This window comes from Anguilla rostrata, chromosome 11 (genome assembly GCF_018555375.3).
Source record: "Anguilla rostrata isolate EN2019 chromosome 11, ASM1855537v3, whole genome shotgun sequence".
Taxonomy (NCBI): domain Eukaryota; kingdom Metazoa; phylum Chordata; class Actinopteri; order Anguilliformes; family Anguillidae; genus Anguilla; species Anguilla rostrata.
In genome coordinates, this window is record NC_057943.1 from 25,962,908 (window position 1) to 25,984,446 (window position 21,539).

Below are 21,539 nucleotides of genomic sequence, written 5' to 3' on the forward strand. Positions count from 1 at the left end.
TTCCCTCCCACACACACAGATATATATTTATACACCCCGGCACATATGAGCAATGATTTAGGGAAGTACAGACACAAATACATTTGCTGTAGTTCTGAAAACACGCACACCCGTGTTAGAAGCTGCACAGCGAAACACCCATTACTGACACAGACTACAATAAAAGTGTGTGTGTATGTGGGCCTGTTTGTGTCAGTGGTGGGAGGAGCAGGGCGGGGTCACCTGTGTTCCCATGGAAATGATATCCGGGGTGTCTCTTTGCATTGGAAATATAGGTCTGCATGAAATACGATCACAGACAGTGGGCTGAATGTTATTTAAACTCCAGCATTGTGTTCCAAAGCCCTGCTCTGCAGTGTGGGGGGGTATCTGCGGATGGATGTTCAGAGGGATTTAGTTACACAGAGTTTTTATTTCATTTCTCAACTGCAGAAAAGCTCTTAAGCTCTTTAATAACTTAAAGTGTTAATTGAATAGCGTGTTACTCCAAAGCCAGAACAATGCTGCACGTATCTACGTGACAGGACTGGAGTGCGCTGAAATTAACGCTAGGAGTTTGTGTTTAGTCGGGCGCTAATGTAACAGGGCCAGAGCAATCCTCTGACGCCCTCTAGTAGGAAAATTACAGTATTGCAATTAAATTTGCCGCAAACCTCAAATCCCACTTCCTTTGAGAATAACAAGCTCAGGAACGCATGGCACAACACGGAAACGCCGGAAACTCACAGATGAAGTCACAACAAACCGCACCTTACACTGCTCAAGTGGAGGGGAGAAACTTGTATTTATTGTTTATTTCCCTTTAACATTCTGTATATGTTCTCAGCCTGGGATGAAGTCAAGTGATTATAATTAGCCTTTCTCTTAATATATTACCAATATCGTTTTGTGAATAAAATATTGCATATTATATTTTAATTAAGACATTAGGTTTAAAATCAATCAGCATCACAAATAACAAATGAATAAAAAAGAACACTGGGAAAACCAACACAGTTCAGAAGTATATGCCCTTATCAAGGCCTAGATATAAAGATAGTTTATTAGCTTAGAGCAACTCTTACAGAGAGAGTGTTTATTGGCAAATAGCAATGGCAGTGTGAAGTACTCTGTCATCCATATATCCGTATAAATGAAATGAGTGCAAGGGTAATTACAGGGGATTTAAGTGTTTTTAGTAAGACCAAGCTGGTGAACAGAACGGAAAGATGTTAATATTCCAGGTTCCCTTCGGCAGACTGCAGCAGTGGAATCCGTATAGAATTACAGCAAATGCCCATCCAGAAGAGGTTCCAGCGTTCCTGTTTTAGCACCGATCTGCGCAGAGCCTCGCACCACGCACTGTTTTTGCGCAGATACCTCAGAGAGTCACATGCTTGCTCCTGCCCAGGTTGTCCTCGCTTCACGTCGATGGTGACAGACATTTCATCACAACTCTCATCACACGGAGACTTTTAACAAATAGTGTCGATCTACAGTAAATATCACACAGCGCTGACACTGTGGATTCACCGTAGCGGAAATGGCGCGAACCCTGGAAACAGAATGTCTTTCTGAAGTAAAGGAATGGGAGCAGGGGAAGAGCAGCAGCCGAGCCGCAGTCTAGAGACGCTGTGTGTTGGTGCCAGTGCAGACTTACACCACCCCACACAGACTCCTGTGCTCCTGGACTACCTTCCAAGGGGGCAGAGGCTCGCTGGGCAGGGCAGGGGAGTCCTCAAACCCCCTCTGTCTTCGCTGGCCACTCCAAGGGCTTCCGCCAAAGTGCCATGCCCTTTAGAATGATGCCACGCCCAAAAAGCCAGGGAATGCCAGGAGCAGTAAAATATAAATATCCTTCATCAGGCTGCATATCAGGTACTGTGAAGTGTGCTGTAGGGGTCAGCTGAAGGCCAGGCGGGTGGTTTGGTGGCGGGTGAGGGCGGGGCAGTTTTGGTCTTTTGGGGATAGGACTCTGTGAGCCTGGCGGGTCTAGAGGTCCAGCTTGAGCTTGTTGGGGCTGTAGTCGTGGTCCTGGTCCAGTTTGGAGAGGGTCTTGCTCACGCGAAGGGCAGTGAGGCGGGCCGGGGGGTTCTGGAACCAGCACTCCTTCATGATTTTGGCGATGGCGGAGAGGATCTGGGCAACGAGGAAAGGTCATTGGTTCAATGGTCACATGGTTTAGGTCAATGGAGCATTTCTGTCCTAGGGCTAAATTCTTGGAACCAACACAAAGTGCCATTGAAACAAAGTCACATGCCAAACCACAGCATGTGGTACACAGAGGTACAGGGGGAGTGCTCATATTAGAATGACTTTGTAATTTTATGGTTGGTTATGAGGATGTGTTTGAGGGACTAGTGGTTGTTTGACTCAGTAAAGTTTAATTAAAAGTCATTATTTCTATTGTGTGCATATGTGTGAGTGTGTATTGCAGTTTCTGATCCAACAGATGTGGTTAGCTAGCTGAGATGGATACCCAGGTCCCTTACAGAGAAAACCCAGCACTCCAACACTAGGGGGAAGTGTTGCTCATGTGCTTATTCTGCTTGGCTTCAGCCATGCAAAAGGTGCTGTGTATATGTGGGTACGTAATGTAAATTCTGATTGTGTGCATGCATGTTTATAATACTGGATTCTTTTTCTGTATCGGTGAGAGAGATGATGGTTTTCCAACTGTGTGTGTACCATGGTGGCCTGTTATTGTGTATTGGTGATAGAGATGTTGGTTTCTGATTATGAGGGTGTTCTGTTTATATTTTTCTGCAGTGGCAGTTTATTATTGACTGACAGATTGTGGTGGTTTTCCAGTTGCATGAAAGGAGAGTGTTTCCAATTGAATGACTGACTGGGTGCGATTGTGGGTGTATGTGTGTGCACATGTGGTGATTTATAATTGTTTTGGAGTGTGTAGTGGTGGCTTCCTTTTTGGCTGTCTCTGATTGGCTGGCTGTGTGTGTGATTGAGCACATAATGGTGATTTATTACAGTGGTACAGTGGTTAGCACTCTGGCCTTGCAAGGAGATTCTGGGTCCCAGGCCACAGCCAGATCCTCTCTCTGTGGAGTCTGCATGCACGTGTGTATATAATGGATGATGGTTGTGTGTGCGTGTGTGGTTCTCTGTGGTTCTCTCTCAGCTGGCTCACCGGGTGCGAGTGGAGCCGGTTGTGCAGGCTAGGTCTGTACTGGTCCACACAGACCACCTTCTTCATCTCCTCAAAGCTGGGGTCTGAGGGCACCACGTCAAAGAAGGGGGGACGATACTCCTCCACAATCCCTGAGGACACATCGGAGAAAACAGCACGACATGCTTAAGGACACAATCACATCCCAACACATGTCTCTCCGCCAGAGAGTCTTGCGGTCTAAGCCCGTCCCATACACAAAGCCAGAGCCTACAGTCCAGGGCTGTCCGACCTAATCCGAAAAGCGCCCGTGTGGGTGCAGGTTATTTAGCCCAGCATTAAGGCACATGATTCTACTTACTAAGGTCTTAATTTGTTTTCAGATAAGATTGGACACCCCTGATCTGCAGTACATACCCAGAGTGCACAATTCTGCACCCAGACCAGGCCTGGGTGGCTTCAGGATCTGCTGGGGGTTGTTTTCACCTTAAAATCAGCAACAATGAAAAAAATCCTGCTGAGTTGAGTTAACTGCATTAAACTACTTTAAGTGCAGAGCAACAACTAAAAGACGCACACCCTGGGGACTCCAGGACCGAGATTTAGGGAACCTTGGCTTACAGACTACAGTTGACCACATTACCACAGTGTTGTTTAAACCCTGCAGATTACATGTAACCTTTGAGCGAACTCTGGAACATCATACCGGATGCTCTTACATCCATGTTGAAAATGTTACATTATCTCTGTGGAGTAGATAAATAAATAAATTGAGAGCTCTCTGGTGAAAGGAGGGCCTGGCCAGTTCTAAAAACACCGGCCTGCCAAGAAAATGAGGAAAACTGCCAGAGCTCCCGATAAAAAGGTAGAAAAAAGAAACAGAGCAGAGGAGAGGTGGAGAGACAGAGGGGAAAACTGCAAGTCTCAGCCCAGATGACGAGACGACCAAAATGACAAATTACATTCACACGCACTCATTCAGAGCGGTTAATTACAGCGCAAATAATGCATAATAAAGGCCTCCTCCCCCTTTAAGCGTATCTGGGACAGGGCCTGCGGCAGTTCTGCGAACGCTGGGGCAATGAATCGCTGGAGGCAGGAGTTAAGACGGGCAGGGGAGCGGAGCAGATGCAGCGGGAGTCGGGCGGAGGGAGCCGCAGATACGAGCGCGTCCCTGGAGCTCGGCGAGGGCCCGTCTGGAGCGTGCAAGCGCGGACCGCCATCTGGGCTGTGTGAGCCCGAGTGCTGACACCAGATAAGACTGTTTATAATTACCGAGCAGCTAATCAGGCAGCGGGATAGGACACGGAGAGAGGGGGAGAGAGAGGGGAGAGAGCGCAGGGAGAGAGGGCGGGGAGAGAGAGCGCGGGGGACTGCAGGGGAGAGAAAGCGGGGAGAGGGAGAGCAGGATAGGACATAGGGAGAGAGAGAGCTGGGAGAGAGAGCAGGGAGAGGGAGAGAGCAAGGAGAGAGCGAGCGGGGGACTGCAGGGGAGAAAGGGAGAGAGACGCGGACGGAGAAAATAATCACGGAAATGGATGGCATGGGGAGGGCAAAGAAAATGGGGATTTTGTTGGGGGAGGTTGTTAATATCTTCGCTGCATTTGTTACTTTACCAACACAATTTGACTCACCACACAAATAAAGAATGCTTCACTTTTTAATAAAGACAGAGAGAGAGGAGAGAGAGAGAGAGAAAAGATAGAGAAGAGAATGATACAGAGAGGGAGAAACAAAATGAGAATGGGAGAGAGTGAGAAAGAGAGAGTGAGGGTGAAAAGGGAGGTCTGGGTGATGACAGAAGTCAGTCTGTCTCACAGTGTGCCTGTCTCTTAATAAAAAATCCCAGGTGGTACTTTCTGACCATTCTGGCCTGTGGCCCTGAGAGGCGGCGCATAATTGGCCATAGGGAGGGAGGGAGGGTTTCAGTCTGCTGGGTTTCTCCCAGGCTGGTCACAGGACAGCGACCCCTCTGGTCACTGTGCGCATAGCAGCCCAAGCTGCGGCACTCACCGTTAACCAGTGTCCTGCGGGTTATCTCCCACAGCACCAGCCCCAGGGCCCAGATGTCCGTCTGCTTGAAGGACTCGAACACGTCCATCCGTATGGTCTCATCCAGAACCTCAGGCGCCATGTAGCGCTTGGTTCCCACCCGTGGGTTGTTCCCCATGTCCAGGTAGTCGTTGGTTTGGGAGTGCATGACGGCCAGGCCTGTGCGTGTAGGAGGGGGGCAGAGGTCAGATGTCAGAGGTTGTGCACTGAACACCGGGCGTGTGTACAGTATGATGCAGGTGTGATGGTACATTTTCCTGGAGTTTCCCACGTACCAACTATGACCCGCCCCTTCCCTGAATCATTCATCCCCCCTTTCATTTCTGTCTTTCCTCAATCTCCGCCATACCATCCTCCCACCTAATTTTTTATCCAGTTTAGCCCCAACCACCCCTTTCCTGCCAACGCCTTAATTTTAACCCCAAAACGCTCCACATGTCCAGCTTCCCAGCCTGGCGTACCAAGGTCAGCGATGCAGCACTGGCCGTTCCTCTTCACCAGGATGTTGCGGCTCTTGAGGTCGCGGTGGGCGATGGCGGGTTTGCCCTGCGTGCAGAGGATCTCTGTGTGCAGGTGCACCAGGCCGCAGGCCACCGACAGGCACATCCGCAGGCAGCCCTCGGGGTCCAGCTTGGTGTACTGCAGGAAGTCGTACAGGGAGCCCAGCTCGTGGAAGTGCGTCACAAGCCACAGCTGCGTGCTCGAGTTCTTGGACGTCATGTCAGACGCGATGAAGCCTGCGGCGAGGGGGAGGAGCATTGGGAGCATGCACAACACGTCAGCAACATGGTAACAACATATTGCCAGTGTGGTAACAACCCATTATGAACCAATAACCAATACAGTAACAGCATTATGACCTGGTTTTGGAGAGAAGGGGGAAGTATAGATTTGGTGTTAAGGGAAGATTTGGCATTGGGTAGTTGTGTGACTGACAAAATTGACCTGCAGTCTTGTTGCCAGAACCTTGAACCAGCATTTTATAGCAAATACTACCATGTAGTAGTTTGATATCACATACAGCATGACATTGAGCAGGAAAGTGAGGAAAGTAACAAATACATATTCAAATGTGCAATCACAGAGTGCAAGAGTGTGAGACATAGTTCCGGCATGCAAGACTTGATGTCCGAGACTCAGCAATGTGTGAGATTTCAGGACTCTGTTCTCAAGCCGTTCATAGTTAATGGATTACTCCAGGAAAGAAATAAATGTTTTTTGGTTTTGGAGCTTCTCTCTGCCGCTCATTAGTAACAGCGCCCCCTGTGGATGGGAGGTCTCACCCAGAATGTTTTCGTGGCGCAGCTGCACCGTGTTGTAGATCTCAGTCTCGCGGAACCAGGACTGCTCGTCACGGGACGAGAAGATCTTTACCGCCACACGCTCCCCCATCCATGTGCCCCGCCACACCTCGCCGTAGCGTCCCTTACCTGGGAGGACAGACAGATACGCGCACCTGATCACAGACTGAACGTTAGCCACAAGGGCAGACAGGGACAAACACAAAGGCAGAGAAAAAGACACTGTGTCATGATGGAAAACAATCCAGGTTTGAAAACTAAAAATTTGTCTGATCCACATGTGTGTCTAACTCTATAGCTACCTGTGGAGTAACCCTAGCCAGACCGGTCAGAACCAGTTTCTCCATGTCTGAGATAAAGGCCATTTGTCCTTAACTCACACAAATGCCAGTCTTAGTTTGTATTTCTGTACTGGCACAGTGCGGAAAATTTGGTTTATCACCTTAATGAACTTGCCCAAACTGTTTGTGTGACACCTTCAATTTACGCCATTTCGTCAATCAAAGAGAAGGAGGAATATTTTCCAGGCGCATTTTGCAGGGGAATGCAGTACATTACAGCGCTGTCATTACGGGAGGCTGTGGGTGAGAGTGTGGGAGAAGGACTGCGTGCTGCGAGCGTGCGCTTCTCACCGACGCACTCAGCCAGGGTGATCTGTCGGGCCATGGTCCTCTGCACCAGGTAAGGCAGGCCTGTCCCACTGCCCGATGTGCAGAACTCATCAAAGATATCCTGCAGACAGCACAGAGCTCATCACATGCGTACTGCAGAGCGCACGCCCACGTACTGACATCACACAGCTCATCCAGGTACTGACGTTACTGGACATGCCCTGATACTGATGTAACCAAATGTGCTCACGTACTGAAAATCATCCAATAAGCTGACATACTGACATTCCCAGACACACCCACATACTGACATCATCCACATGCTGACATTACCAGGCACAGATAAGGCTGTCAACAGACACACCCACAAACTGATGCCAACATGCACCAACTTCAGCCTCACACAGGGCCTCTAACTAAACTGCTTACTCTGTGGGGACAGCTGGAGAGGATGGGCAGGATGAAGCTGCACCATCATCACCCTCACTGACCCCAAAAACACAGTAGAGATTTTTAGTAGATGAAGGGGGTGGGGTGGGGTGCGCTGGACCCTGTATAGTCTGAATGAAACATTTTCTCTGCCTTCTATAATTGCTTAAACCACCCCCTGCACCAGAAGGAACCACTTTTAACCAACAAATGAACCAACTAATTAATAAATCTTATTTGTATAGTGCAGACTGCAATCAGGTTGTCATACAGTGCACAGCAGACTTTTTTTCTGAGGGCTCACATCGCCGTGGCGACCCCTCAGCATGGCGACACCTACCCCGTACGTGGGGTCTGCTCCTCCCGTCACCTTGAGCGCGGTGACGTCCTCGGTGAGGGCAGTGCGGGCGAACTGTCGCCGCGACCGCCTCCACCAGACGAGCCCGCACGCCGCCGCCGACAGAACGAGCAGGACCAGCAGCGGGATGCCCACCAGCAGCACCGTGCTCTCCTCCACCTTATTCGGCTTAACTCCTGGATCTGCAGAGAGGGAATGGCGAAAGAGCTACCGGGTCAGAACACACGGGACAGTCTGGGTCTCTGGTCCCCACAAAGAATGTGACTCGTCAGAAGGCATGTTTGGATGGTGGGGGTCATGTTTTGGAGAGAAACTGAAATCTTTCTCCATCATCAGCCGATTGGCTAGCTCCAGGCCTGCATTTCAATGCCAGTGCAAAAAACCGTAGAAGTGATCTTTTCCACCCTTTCTACAACACAGCCATAGGCGACTCATCACCAAATGGAGGGCAGAGTCCAGCCCCCCCCCCCCCAGTCGCCTGGCAACTCAATATTAAGTCCTGCCGTTGGGGACAGCTGATTTTCTGCAGAACTGTGAATGCTCCAGCAGATTGTTCCAGGTGGGAATGAACATGCCTCAGTTCCAGAGCACATCAGGGGAGCCATAAGCCAAAGTCACCTGATATTTCCCACAATTTCCCACTTTAATATTAAACAATGGTGTGAACAGAGATCTTCAAAGATGCTGACTGGTCAGCTTTTGCTAAAGATTATGAATACTTGAGGAACACTGGTTTGATTTTCTGTGATAATGAGGAAGAAGTCCTCATAGGAATATCACATGCATGCAGTGCCATCACTGGACACATGGTGGCAGCACTGACCGGTACTCTGTCCTCATTGGAGACAATATGGAGAAATATTGGTGGAGCGGCACTGGCAGGGCCCTTAAAACCTGTCAAGATTGCCAGCTCACTTTTTAAAAACTGGTGGCAAAGATATCTACAAGAGTCCTCAAAGTCCCAAATGAATTAGTAAAACTTTGATGGCTAATACAAAATGCTCTTAAAAGACACACTGAATAAAATGTGCTGTTTTGCCCTCTTGGCTTTTGTATTTGGTGCGATGCTCAGACCTGGGTCAGTGGGCCCCGGGATGTTGGCGTTGCAGAGAGGGTAGTCGGAGCAGCATGCAGCGAAGAAGTTCGGGATTCCAGAGGCATAACACTGCTCCCTGTGGTCTCTCATAAAGCAGCCCCGCTCCTTGTGACCATCGACCATGGTGAAGTAGCACACGTCACCCCAGCAGGTGCTGTTGCTGCAGATGTGCGAGTTCTCACACACACACTGCAGCTGGCCCCCGCCGGGCCTCACTGCTGGAACACACACACACACATACACACACACGCACACACAGAGGTACAGAGGAGACGGGTACAGAGAAGGCAGACAAAGAACAGAAATATGATCGCCCTTCTGGACATTAACAATGTAAATGAAATAATCCAAAGATTAAACACAGACACAAACATGCATGCACACTAGCACACACACAATATATACCTCCTGAAGATGAACCACCAGATCTTTGGTCTGCAGTGAAACAAGAGAAATATTTAAGGGTTTGATGGCATTTTATGATTATGTCTGAACATGCGACAGCCATTCTCTCCTGGACTGTGAAAGTGGGCTGTGCGGGTGAAAGTGGGTGCAGGGGGTAAAGCAGCTCTCTGCATGGAGGGAGGGGAGGGTGCGCTGGGGTGTGCGTGAGTGCGTTTAGAGAGAGCTCTCAGAGCTGTTCTGCAGGTCGCCAGGAGCCCTCACTCTGGGCTGAGCAGGAAGAGCTGCTTCCTCTGAGTCCCATTGTTCCACAGCCAGAGGAACACATCTCTACATCTGCACCAATCACAGACACACACACAGCCACTGAGCACACACGCACACGCACTCTCACACACACCTCCACATCTGCAGCAGCAAACACGGACACACACACACACACATCTCTGGACCATCCATATACACACAGCCACTGAGCACTAACACACACACACACACACACACACACACTCTCACGCACACGCATACTCACACATACACCTATATCGGCACCATCCATACACACACACAAAGCCACTGAGCACTCACACATACTCACACACATTCATACACACACACCTCCACATCTACACCACACACACATAAATGTTTGAAATGAAACCTACAAATGTTAAACTGGTCCCTGGTGTCACTATAATGACATGCCAATATAATTGATCATATATTTATGAATTTTGTAAATCAGTTCTGATGGACGGTTAATATACAGTCAGTGGGAAACAAATGCAATGTGAAAGCATATGATCTGCTGTGACAGTGTTGACTCACCTGCGAGAGCTGTAGAGGACCAAAGACTCCACCCAACCAACAGCACTTTAAACAGAGCGGCTCGCCCCATCTCTGTCAGACAGAGAGAACAGAGATCTCACCATTTGCGTTATTTTATCGGCTTAGGAACTTACCTGCGAGGCTTCTCTAAGCACAGTTCTCAAGCCACAAAGAAATGTTAAATCACTAAATGCACAAGCTCTCACCCCTGTGTTTGTCGACAGCCATTTGCTGAAAATTGCCTTTTTATTTATTGTTATTTGCGCGTATTCAATGAAGTTACGCAAATCTTTGACAATCAAGTCAAGTCACCTGTACCAACTGTGGAAATGGTACCCACAACCTCCATCTGTCTTTATATCAGTCAAAGTCTGTCTGTCTGTCCATCTATCCATCTTTACAGATGGCTCCATCCCTGGTGATTTACTCAGCTTGCTTTTCTTTTCCCTGGCCACTTTGGAGGCGGGGGGGGGGTCGCAGACCGGTAATGTATGTTGCCCCCCCCGAAGTCTGCGCCCCCAGCTGAAGCTTCTCTTCACTGTGCAGCCGCCACCAGGCCTCCATTCACGTGCTGCCAGTGCGGACAAACCGCAGGGGGCTGATGACCAAAGGAGGCGCTGTTGAGCGATAAGCTGGAGAGTGCCTACCTAAACGAAGACCCTCCCTCCCCGGGCGACTTTATGGCGAAGCACGTTGTGGTTGGCGTGCCACACAGGTAAAGGTGAGCCATTCACAGGCCCTGTGCTAAGGTCTAATTTAACTCTGCAAAACTGACTAACATTTCACAGAACGTTTGTCGGAGGCTAACTCCTTATATCAGCAGTTAGTCTACTGTATGTCAGTCAGCCAGCACAGAGAGAACAGTGTGAGTTTGTTCTGGATATATCGTTATCGTAGGGTAAATTTTATACCTTGGATGCAGGGAAAAGACTTTCAAAAAGACTTAATCTCTCCCCTCTCACTGATGTTTATATCCTCTTGAATTACTTAAGCTAGGTTATATTACCTGACAAGTGGGACAGCTGCGATACATTAATCCTCACGCACTGCCTGCAACACATGCTGTCAGGTCAGAATTCTCAGCAAAGCGCTGCCCAGTCCTAATGATTAGACCGCGCAGCAACACATTCTTTTCAGTTTTTCCAAACTGATTCCTTTTAGTCCGGTCACTTTCCACAAATGTTAATTTTATTTAAAATTAAAACCATTCTAAAGGAGTCACTCTCCTCATGCATTTCTTCTTTATTCAAATGGGGGGAAAGCAGAAAGGGTTACAGACAGAGACGGTATCAGAGTGCAGAAAGTGCCTTTGCAGGGAATTGAACCTCCCCGGGCCACGCGAGGAGATTCGTGTACGGGTAGCCCGTCAGCCTTGAATGCCACTTGCAACATCACTGCATTCGATAAAAACCAACTACACTCTATACTTGTGACATTCTCTGTTCTAGTGTGTTCTCTCTCTTTTTCTGTTTGTTGTTTCTCTCCTTGCTTTCCACTCCATCTGACATACCCCTCACAGTCACTTAGGCACCAAGCTCCCCGCCGCCCGCCCACCCGCCCCCAGAGATGTTTGTTCAGCTGCCTGACAGCATCTTTAGCTCAAAACCAGCGCTAGGAAGCAGCGTCTCTCCCGGTGCCCCTGGTCCGAAAACAGAGGAAGTTATGAACATAAAAACAACACGGACCGAGGATCCAGCCAGTCTGCCTGCCTTCTAATTGCACCACTTAGGAGTGGGTGGTGGGAATGGGCTGGGGTGGGGGGGTTTAAACAGCACTGTAGGACTCTGCCTGTGGGGAGGGGGGGGCAGCCTGTCCGCTCACTGTACAGAGTAAATATTGATGGCTTTACTTCCTGCTATTGAGGGTCCGCGCCCCGGCTAGCCAGCCTGGGTCTGCTCATTGTTTAGGTCTGCGCTGCCGTGGGTCACGCAACCCAGATGAGTGTGTTTGTGTGTGTGTGTGTGTGTTTGTGTTTGTGTGTGCATTCAGTGACTGTGTGTGTGTGTACGTGTGTATGTGTGTGTGTGTGTGTGTGTGTGCACCCAGTGGCTGTGTGTGTGTGTGTGTGTTTGTGTGTTCAGTCACTGTGCGTGTATGTGCGCATTTGTGAGAGCATCTGTGTGAGTGTGAGTGCTCCAGTGTGAAGTGTGCCCTTTTTAGGCAGATTTGGTTAGTGAAACCATTACATAACGCAACAGTCTATTTTCATACTCCTTTTCCCTGAGGTCACTGAATGTTGATAACCCACACATAGTTGAATAACATGGAGCATATACATTTTGAAAAATGAATAAAAATGTCACACATTGTGTGGATTATTAAGGAAGTTAAGGAATAAAAACTAACACAAGTAAAACAAATGACCCACAAAATGGGTTATCAACCTTCCTCCCTAAGCTGCCCACACCCAGGAAATCAAAGACTAAATGCCCCTCGTTAAAATGATTGTTTACTTCCACCATAGTAGAACAGTTAACAAAGAGCAGCCAAGATAACAAAATGCGGTTTCTGTTTTTCACGGCAGTCCGCATTTTCCACAGGAACTGTCTACACATGAGATTGTGCCAGCTGGTGGTATTTCGGCAATCATCGGCGGTGAGGTTTCGCATTTTGAAGGATCCGTTTGTAATGGCGCAGAAACCTTACCCATAAATCAAAACAGAAGATGCCACAGAAGAAGCCCGACATCTGTATTTGCCCTGACAGCCACGAATGGCTTCCTTACAGGACAGGAAAATGGTCATTATTTGGACTTCGGACTGCCGTCAGAATCGATGAGACTGCAGCTGTAAGACAGAACATCTCCCTTCTCGGCTTGGATCAATTTCAGATTTCTGTTTGTGAGAATCAGCCTTTCACAAACATTAGGGGGAAAAAAGCTGTGATACTAAGACCGAATGATACTAAGCTCATTCCCTGGCTCCTATTAACTCCATTAACCCCTAAATGAACACCTGTGTTATAATCCTCAATGCTGTTAAGAAAACGAAACCATGCAGACTGCATTACAGTACACCTTCTATAACAGTCTGTGAAATACGTACCTGCAACCCAACAGACACTATGACTTCAAGGCCTCTGAAGTTACATCATTTCATAGAAACAGGCAAACTAACTTGAGACACCGTTTTGAGACTGTGTGCTCTTGACCGTACCTCAGTTTGACTGACAATACCAAACAGCAGAAGCAAAATGGGAAGAACCGCCGTGGTCTGTATCACCACAGGCTATCGCCGTAGCCCGTATTACGTTGGCACCGCAACAGTAGTGCTCAAATCACGAACCCCCACCCCAAACCCCTCAACGGATTCCCTTTGTACCCGGCAGAGATGCCAATCTCACTTTGATCTCCTTCTGTGTAAACAGCTGACTGCGCCCCCACCCCCAACAGGGAACCCAAACCGCTCCATAGGTGCAGACAGGACCCGGCTGCCGTGGCGACCGCCGCCGCGCGCTCCGCCACACTTCCTCCCTCTGTTTCCCGCTCTCTGTTTGTGTATGAACCCAACCCTGCTAAATGGCCAGTGGGCCCCTGGGAAAAGCGACTCATTGTTGCTCACCGCCCCCCCCCTCTCAGGAATCAGATTTCTGCCCCTCCTATTGCCACACTGTGGGTGGTGTGTCATGGCATAGCAGTGTGGTTCACACAGGAGTCACCCTTCCCAGAGTGCACAGCGGCTCCCTGCTCTCTGTCCGCCCCGCGCTTCACTAGCACAGGGTTTCAAAGGTTTCACACATGTTCACTGCCTTTCAGTTGGGTTTCCACCAATATGCTCCCTTTGAACCTGCTTTGGTCTGTCTACAAAAAAACAGCAACAACAACAAAATAAAAGACAGGAAACAAGATTTTCTATATGATCGCTCTTGGACTCTGGGCTGATGGATTGATGACTGATGTTCTGTCAGCAGCAGAACGTCAGAGACGAGTCAGCAGATTGAGAGGTTAAACTGTTCAAGTCTGTTAGTTCTATTTGCTGGCCTTGATTCTAAAATGCTGGTGAAGTCAGTTCAGTGCAAAAAAAGGGAAATGCCACATCAGTCATGTTCATTTCCCCAAATCCCCGCTCAAATGCCATGGGCCCTGCTGCCCAAGATCCAATCGTGAACCCAAGGACAGTCATGTCCATTATCTATACCCGCTTATCCTGGGCAGGGTCCTGGGGGGACAGCCATGTGTCACATCCAGACCCGTAGGCAATATCCAGACATCACGGCCTGGTCTGCACTCAGCGCTTAGTAACCACTCTGCAGCTATGGGAAGACAAAAACATAACTACCGAGTCCTGATCTGGATCTTTGACCAGCCCAGTGGGATAGAGCCCCAACTCTGTGGGATTCCTCCTGGACACAAATTTAAAGGGTGGCCACACGCAAAGGCTAATTTCATGAGCTTTAATAGAACAATTTTTTTTTATTCAGTCAAAGAAGAAGTATGTTTTCCACAACACTACACCACAGAAATGAAAAGGAATAGCCCACCTGATCCATAATTTTCAGTTGAGCTACACCTCAGGTAAGACTGTTTGTCAATATAAAATTGATATTTATGTATGTGGCTTTTCTCTAGAAAGGCCCCACTCACATAGATCAGGATTTTCCACAAGCTCAGGTGGGTCAGGATAACACAGGTGTTTTTGCCATGACAAATTCCAATACTGCACACTCCTTAGTAAGGTAGCATGGGTTTTTTAAAATAGCGCCAGCAGTTAAGGCTGGTGGTATGCAGCATGAACTGGATCTGGAAAGAAACCCCACCTTGTTTCCTCACAATCTGTATCCCAAGAGTCCTTCTCAGAATGAGAGCACTCAAAGCACAGCTGCCATCATTTATTTTCCAGACCGCTAAAGAGCAATAGCATTGAATTCTGCCAAAAAAAATCTCAAACGTTCATTAAGAAAAGCATACACGTAGGCACAAGCGGTGGACCTCTCTTCTGAGGAATGTGAGCAAGAGGTTCTGGGAAACTGGTGCACTGCTTGGCTTCCACAGGAAACGCCATGCGTACCGCCAAATGTGGGATCAGCATAAAGGTCCCAGAAGCACCCTTGGCATGTGCTTACCACAGATGAAGATTGTTTTCTGGCCATAACCTGCACACAACCTTACAGTGCCATGAAAAAGTATTTGCCTACTTCCTGGATTCCTCTATTATTGCATATTTGTCACTCTGAATGGTTTCAGATCTTTAGACAAAATGTAATAATAGACCAAGGGAACCTGAATAAATGCAACAAAAAAACACATTTTTAAAATCATAATTTCATTTATATAATGAGAAAGGTAATCAAACATTCATATCACCAATGTGAAAAAGTAATTGCCCCCTTAAATGTAATAACTGGTTGCACCACCTTTACACTTCCTATAATTTAATATCTGTCTTCACTGTGGAGGAATTTAGCTCACTCATCTTTGCAGAACTGCTTTATTTCAGGCCCTGCCAAAGCATCTCTACTGGGTTCAAGTCAGGACTTTGACTAGGCCACTCATTTTGTTTCTTTTCAGCCATTCAGATGTGGACTTGCTTGTGTGCTCTGGATCATTGTCTTGCTGCATAGCCCAATTACACTTCAGCTCACGGATAGATGACCGGACATTCTCCTTAAGAATTTTGTGCTACTTCATGGTTCCTTCAATAATGGCAAGTTGTCCAGGTCAAGAGGCAGCAAAGCATCCCCATACCATCACACTACCACCACCCTGTTTGACGGTTGGTATGATGGTGAAATGCTGCATTTGCTTTATGCCTGATATAATGGGACCCCGTGTCATCCAAAAAGTTCCACTTCTGATTGATTCACCTGCCCACAGAACCTTATCCCAGACGACTTGGGGATCATCCAGGTGCTTTCTTGCAAATGTGAGACGAGCATTGATGCAGTTAGCAGTGGTTTCTGCCTTGCTGCTCTCCCATGAAACCCATTTTTGCCCAGTCTCCTTCTTACTGTAGAGTCATGAACACTGACCTTAGCTGAGGCTAGAGAGGCCTGCAGTTCTTTGGATGTTCTTCTGGGATCTTCTGCGACTTTCTGGATGAGTTGTTGCTGCGCTCTTGGATAAATTTTGGCAGGCTAGTCACTCCTGGGAAACTTCACCACTGTTCCAAGTGTTCTCTATTTGGAGATAATGGCTCTAATTGTGGGGTGGGTGAGTGATATGGTTGCGTGATAACATTTATCATGAAATAAATTAAATTATTAAAAAATGTGTTTTGTGTTTCCTCAGTTTCCCTTTGTCTAATATTACATTATGTCTCAAGATCTGAAACCATTCAGTGTGTCAAATATGAAATAATAGAGGAAATCAGGAAAGGGGCAAATACTTTTTCATGGCACTGTATCTCCCCTGTGCAAATGCTTTAAAGCAGAGGTCATGTTTTTCTTTGGCTTCCCTGTACTCCTCTGCTCAATTTATCTCAGGATTTCCAGAAGTTTCAGAATGCCTCTGTCACATTGGGTAATATTAGCCTAGATCTGATGCACTCAAGATGCCTCCTAATCCTGTTCCTAGGATGGGGCTTCAGACCTGCATTCTTACAGTCTCTCTTTTTCCTTCCGTGACCAAATAACTTCAGAACTGAAGAACTCATTAGCTCTACTTAAATACGGTTGGATAGCACATTAGCTTGGTATAACTGAAGCTTTGTACAGTTATACAAAATCAGGCTCTGGTACCCTGGCTTAGACCTGCACAAGAAACATTATTCCAAGTCTGTTTATACAGCTACGAAAGGAAACTTTGATTCATTATGTATTAGTATTTTTTATCTTCTACCATTTTACAGCACTTCAACCTCCCACTTTCAGATACCCATACACGCATTAATTATTTACTTAAAATCACAGTTAAATGTACAACAAAGAGCCCCACATTTTTAAATACCAGGGATCTCAGAACCTGTAACTACTCAGAGTCAGTGGTCATGCATTTCACGCAGATTGTAAAATTGATTAATCAGTTTGCACAGGTAGCACAAAAAAGTTTTTCATAGATAAAAAATGTAGAACTTTCTACAGATAGAGAGGCTACCCAAGATGGCTGAAACCAAACAGTACCAAGCTAATTCCTTTGCTTTATTTTTGCAGAGGCCTGCAAAGGGCAACAAGTTACAACTAGTATATGTGCATACCCTGGACTACAAAAAAATAATAATGATAAGTTGGAACATGCAGTCTTGATTGTCTGCTTATTTTCTTTACCAAAGATTGAATTTCAGCCTGAAAGCTGTTTTCAGTCTGATTCATTAGTAGGACCTTTCATCGATGGAGATCCAAAAACAGCAAAGCTCCAGCCAGTTGTCTCTCTGCCTGGTCCTCATTTCAGTTCAGTAAGCATGCTCAGTAAATGGGATAATGTGGCGGCAGTGTGAATCCACTCAAAGTTTGGAACACTCTGTCCTCCATTTGGTTTATATGCAAGATAATGTCAGGATTTGTTTGTGTATTTGAGCATGGCCACTTCCTCACTGTTTGTATGGTTTCATTGTTCAGTTAATGAAATATGGCCATGAAAACTGAACACCGGCAAACAAATGTTGAGCCTTAGCCAGTGCTACTTTACTGCCTCCAACTTCATAACCACAGGGAGGGGTGATCAATCAATTTAGTTGAGTCTTGTGAGTATTCCTTAGCAATCTCACCAACCGGCACATTCCATTTACCTGTCATTTACCGGTGAAACTTGTCAGACTTTGACCTATCCAAGTGATTACGTTCTTAATTGTTCCTTGTCTACAGGATATTTGGACATCGACAGCATCACCCCCTATGCAATTTGGAAATATAATATTAGGTTAGGCACACTGGCAAAGACCATTAAATAGATAGATTGATCACAAGTACAAAGTTCACAACGCTGAAGGGTAGACTGTCTTTTCACAGGGGAATTTGAACTGTGAGATGTTTTCCAAAGATTACTTCAATGAAGATATCTTTGAAGGCATCTTATTAAATCAATGTGTATCCAAGGTAAATGCATTTCCGTAAGTGCATTGATCATAACATCATGGGCTAATGGCCCAAAATCATCACAGAAGTTTAGAATTATATTGTAAAATTTAGCTGACTAGTATTTAAAGTCTCTTCTGTGAATAAGAGCACCCTTCCGAGAAACGGCCGCCATCCTGTTCAATGAACCATAAAGATCGATGTCAAAGCTTCATTCCACTGCTGCACCAGGGTTTCAGCATTCGGCCTCCTAGCCATCCACGCCATTGACTTTATTTCTAGGCAAGTCATTTAAAACACTTTCTACCTCTTCAGAAGTGAATTTAGTCACAGGGTAGCAGGGTACAAAGATTTCTCAGTAAAGCAGCATTGTTAATGGATCATCCAGTTGTTGTTTTGCCTTGTCACATAGTTAACATCACTATAAAGACAAACACTGTATTTACCTTCATTCAAAATAATTTGAATTACCTTGGTTTTTGGTGCTGCAAAATGGAAGCCAGTTTATTCTACGACCTGGGGTTGGCCCTTGGTGACAGTTCTATTGTGTCCCAGAACACATTTGAATCTTTGTCCAGTTGGTGACGAAAACTGTGTTATTTCCACAGGGAAGGCCTGGGATGTTGAAAATTTTTCTGGGACGTGTTCTATATATTTAGGTAATGGGGTTCCAAGGGTATTCCAGTGAGTTTAGTCGAGGAGACTCACTTGAAAAAAGCACCATTCAGAATAGCCACAAGCTCCTCACACCTTTAGACGAGACCAGGTGTCCCTTTTTTTCCAATTATTTGGTGTCTGGGCTTTTCCTGAAGGCTCTCTGTTTGATTTGAAAGCCAGACCAACCCTGCTGAGTCAGAGGTCAGACAAACTCTGAAAAACCTGTATGCAAGTGCTCTCAGCCCACCCGGTGTTCCAGGGCTGGGTCAGGAGCATGCCATGGTTGAGTCCAAAACATCCTATAAACATTTTCTACATTAAAGGCTGCATTTATGATGGGTCCAGTGATAAATCAACATGTTACTGTGTGGAACAGCAACACACGCACACACAGACACAGTTTCACCATACTCCTTACAATCCATTTTAATAATGATAGAACTGCAGTCAGGCCCATTTGAGAGGAAACTCTTTAAACCTGATACAGCAATCCTTTGTGCTCTGGTCCTGAAATTGGTGATATCAGTTACCAAGCAGTTATCAATACCAACCAACTCAGGAGGCTGTGAAAAGGAAATCTATTTTAGTTTGCAAATGGTTGATTACCTATAGTGAAGTGGTACAGTAGTCGTGATAATGTAACTCTGACAGGACATCAAACACCATAACACATCTCAGCAGTACAGTACAGGAGGAAAGTAATCAAACAAGTTACGAGCTACACTTATACTTGTATTGTTTTGTCATTGATTACATTCTATTTACTAGTTCAGCCAATCAAATATCGATATTTATTCTCCTTTAAGGAGAGGAGTCCCCATGCACAGCTGTCTGCTCCCGGTCGGGATTTCGCACGTGCCAATAATTTAAGCGCAAATGTCTGGAAATAAAATCACTGGACCAAATGTAGGCTAATACAAAACTTGCCGAGCGACTAAAATCCATACGACGGTGGGTTGCGACACTTCCACATACTTAAATATTGAAACTACCTAGTAACACTGATAGGATCCATTTAGTTTTAATACGCATATCGTTACGCACACATATACGGCTCTGGTTTGACCCTACTGAAAGAGGAATAACATTGTTTACCTGCGATTTTGGTCAATTTCCTCTGGCTTCAACAGAAAGTTGTACGTTCCTCTCGCTCACTTCACGAAGTCACCAAAGCGTCTTGCAGCTCCGAAATACGCCACACATGTCCCATGTTAAAATGCGGCGTAAGTCCTAATGCTTTCCAGAAGTCAGGAACAACCAAACAAAACAAACTAACGAAAAACACGGACGAGCTAGAGTACTTTAATATATGAAAACTGCATATCTAATAATTTCCAGAGGACTGCAGCATTTCGTTTTCCTTTGCTTCCCCTTACGGAGTTGAGTAATTTTTACAACGCGGCTCAGTTCACGAGTATGCTATCTGTTGATGTTGAAAAATGATTTTAAAAAATCACTGGCGCATTAAGTCGCTCGCTTCATTGGCATCTGCCGAAAAAACATTGAACCAAAAAAACGATTTGAACAGAAAGTACTGCCTCAAAATATGTCTGACACATAACGTCCGGTCACATCAGAAGCGCTGATGTGAATGTCATAAGTTCGAGATGTATCGCAGACTGAATCTATCGTTGATAAACCAAAAAGCACGAATGAGCCTTTCTGGAGCCGGACTAGACGCCTACCGCAGGGGGGGAAAAAACTAACAATCTTCTTCGGCGTCTCCGGGCTCCATCTGAGTTAGTTCCGACCTAAACTTGCTGTGTTCCTGATTTCAAAGTAAGATTACATATTTTAAGTGCACGATATTGTCCCTCCCCTCATTGTCTGACGGGGTCTACTTGGAATGTGTTCTTTGCGCTGTTTTCCTGTTGCTGACCAAGCCTTCATTTTCTGTCTGGCTCTTTCTTTCCCTTTAGCTTGGCGCCTATGAATAGTACATTGCATTTTCACTCAAAACCGCCTCTGTAACTTTACGAAAGCATAGTCTCCGTTGTGTGAACCGAGGAAATATTGCAGCCCAGTTTGTGTGATATTCATATCCATTCGGAAAACTACAGTAAGTAGGTAATGTTGTTGGACCGCATCGCCATCCTGTTCGATTCCCCAGTTATCTTTCTGGTGCTACTTTTTTCAGTGTTCTGAAGGCATTATCTCGCTGTCATTTTTTTCCTACTGAAAGGGTGAATTTCTACCCTTGTGGATTGCTCTGTCTGTGTGTGTATAGATAGATACACACACGCACACACACACAACCCCCCAGACTGTGAAAAGGTGCCGCAATCCCCTGCCAGGCTGACGGGTGGCACTTTGTACAGTTGGGTCCGCAGCAGGGCGGCCAGCAGTCTGGGGACATGTAGGGCTTGAGGCATTGACTAATACACACACACACACACACACACGCATACACACACATGCATACACCATGACTTTATTTATATTTCGGAAGCTGAGATGTCCTGTTCAAGTTCTCGTGGTTTCTCACCAGGGTGCACAGTAGAACATGGACAGAATATTGAAGAAAAATAAGTGCATTCACGCAATTAATATGAGCAGAAGTTCCAGACTGGGTTTTTGCTAACCAAGAACCAGAGGACAAATTCTGTACACAATGCACACCACATTTATAACTTAGAAGTCCTTAGAAGAAAAAATACAACCATCAAAACACAGCCTAAAACCCTGAGGTTGTGCAAAGCCCCGTAGAGCCCTGTCACTGGCGTCTTGAGTAGCCCCGCATGAGAAAGCCGCA

At 46.4% G+C, this 21,539-nt stretch overlaps 1 protein-coding gene across 4 annotated transcripts; it reads right to left on the reverse strand.

Moving 5' to 3' along the window:
• Positions 1-765: 765 nt before the first annotated feature.
• Positions 766-20,817, reverse strand: acvrl1 (activin A receptor like type 1). Of its 4 annotated transcripts, none has more exons than XM_064299026.1 (11): positions 19,883-20,817; positions 10,184-10,255; positions 9,359-9,388; positions 8,932-9,168; positions 7,840-8,039; positions 7,092-7,191; positions 6,442-6,588; positions 5,620-5,895; positions 5,120-5,317; positions 3,128-3,258; positions 766-2,118 (listed from the first exon to the last, which is right to left on the reverse strand). In XM_064299026.1, the coding sequence occupies exons 2-11, from the start codon at positions 10,251-10,253 to the stop codon at positions 1,972-1,974; spliced, it is 1,536 nt and encodes a 511-aa protein (XP_064155096.1). In that variant the 5' UTR covers positions 10,254-10,255; positions 19,883-20,817; the 3' UTR covers positions 766-1,971. The 4 variants fall into 4 exon arrangements, with proteins under 4 accessions (XP_064155096.1, XP_064155095.1, XP_064155098.1 ...); XM_064299025.1 differs by having other exon boundaries at positions 8,932-9,171; positions 19,883-20,813; XM_064299028.1 differs by lacking the exon at positions 9,359-9,388 and having other exon boundaries at positions 19,883-20,816.
• Positions 20,818-21,539: the final 722 nt, after the last annotated feature.

Excerpts from the sequence above, each read along its gene's own strand:
- acvrl1 (XM_064299025.1), bottom strand. The coding sequence starts at position 10,253 with ATGGGGCGAGCCGCTCTGTTTAAAGTGCTGTTGGTTGGGTGGAGTCTT. Across the intron at positions 9,389-10,183 it reads GTCCTCTACAGCTCTCGCAG|ACCAAAGATCTGGTGGTTCA; the intron begins GTGAGTCAACAC and ends GTTTCACTGCAG. Across the intron at positions 5,896-6,441 it reads GCGCCACGAAAACATTCTGG|GCTTCATCGCGTCTGACATG; the intron begins GTGAGACCTCCC and ends CCCTCGCCGCAG.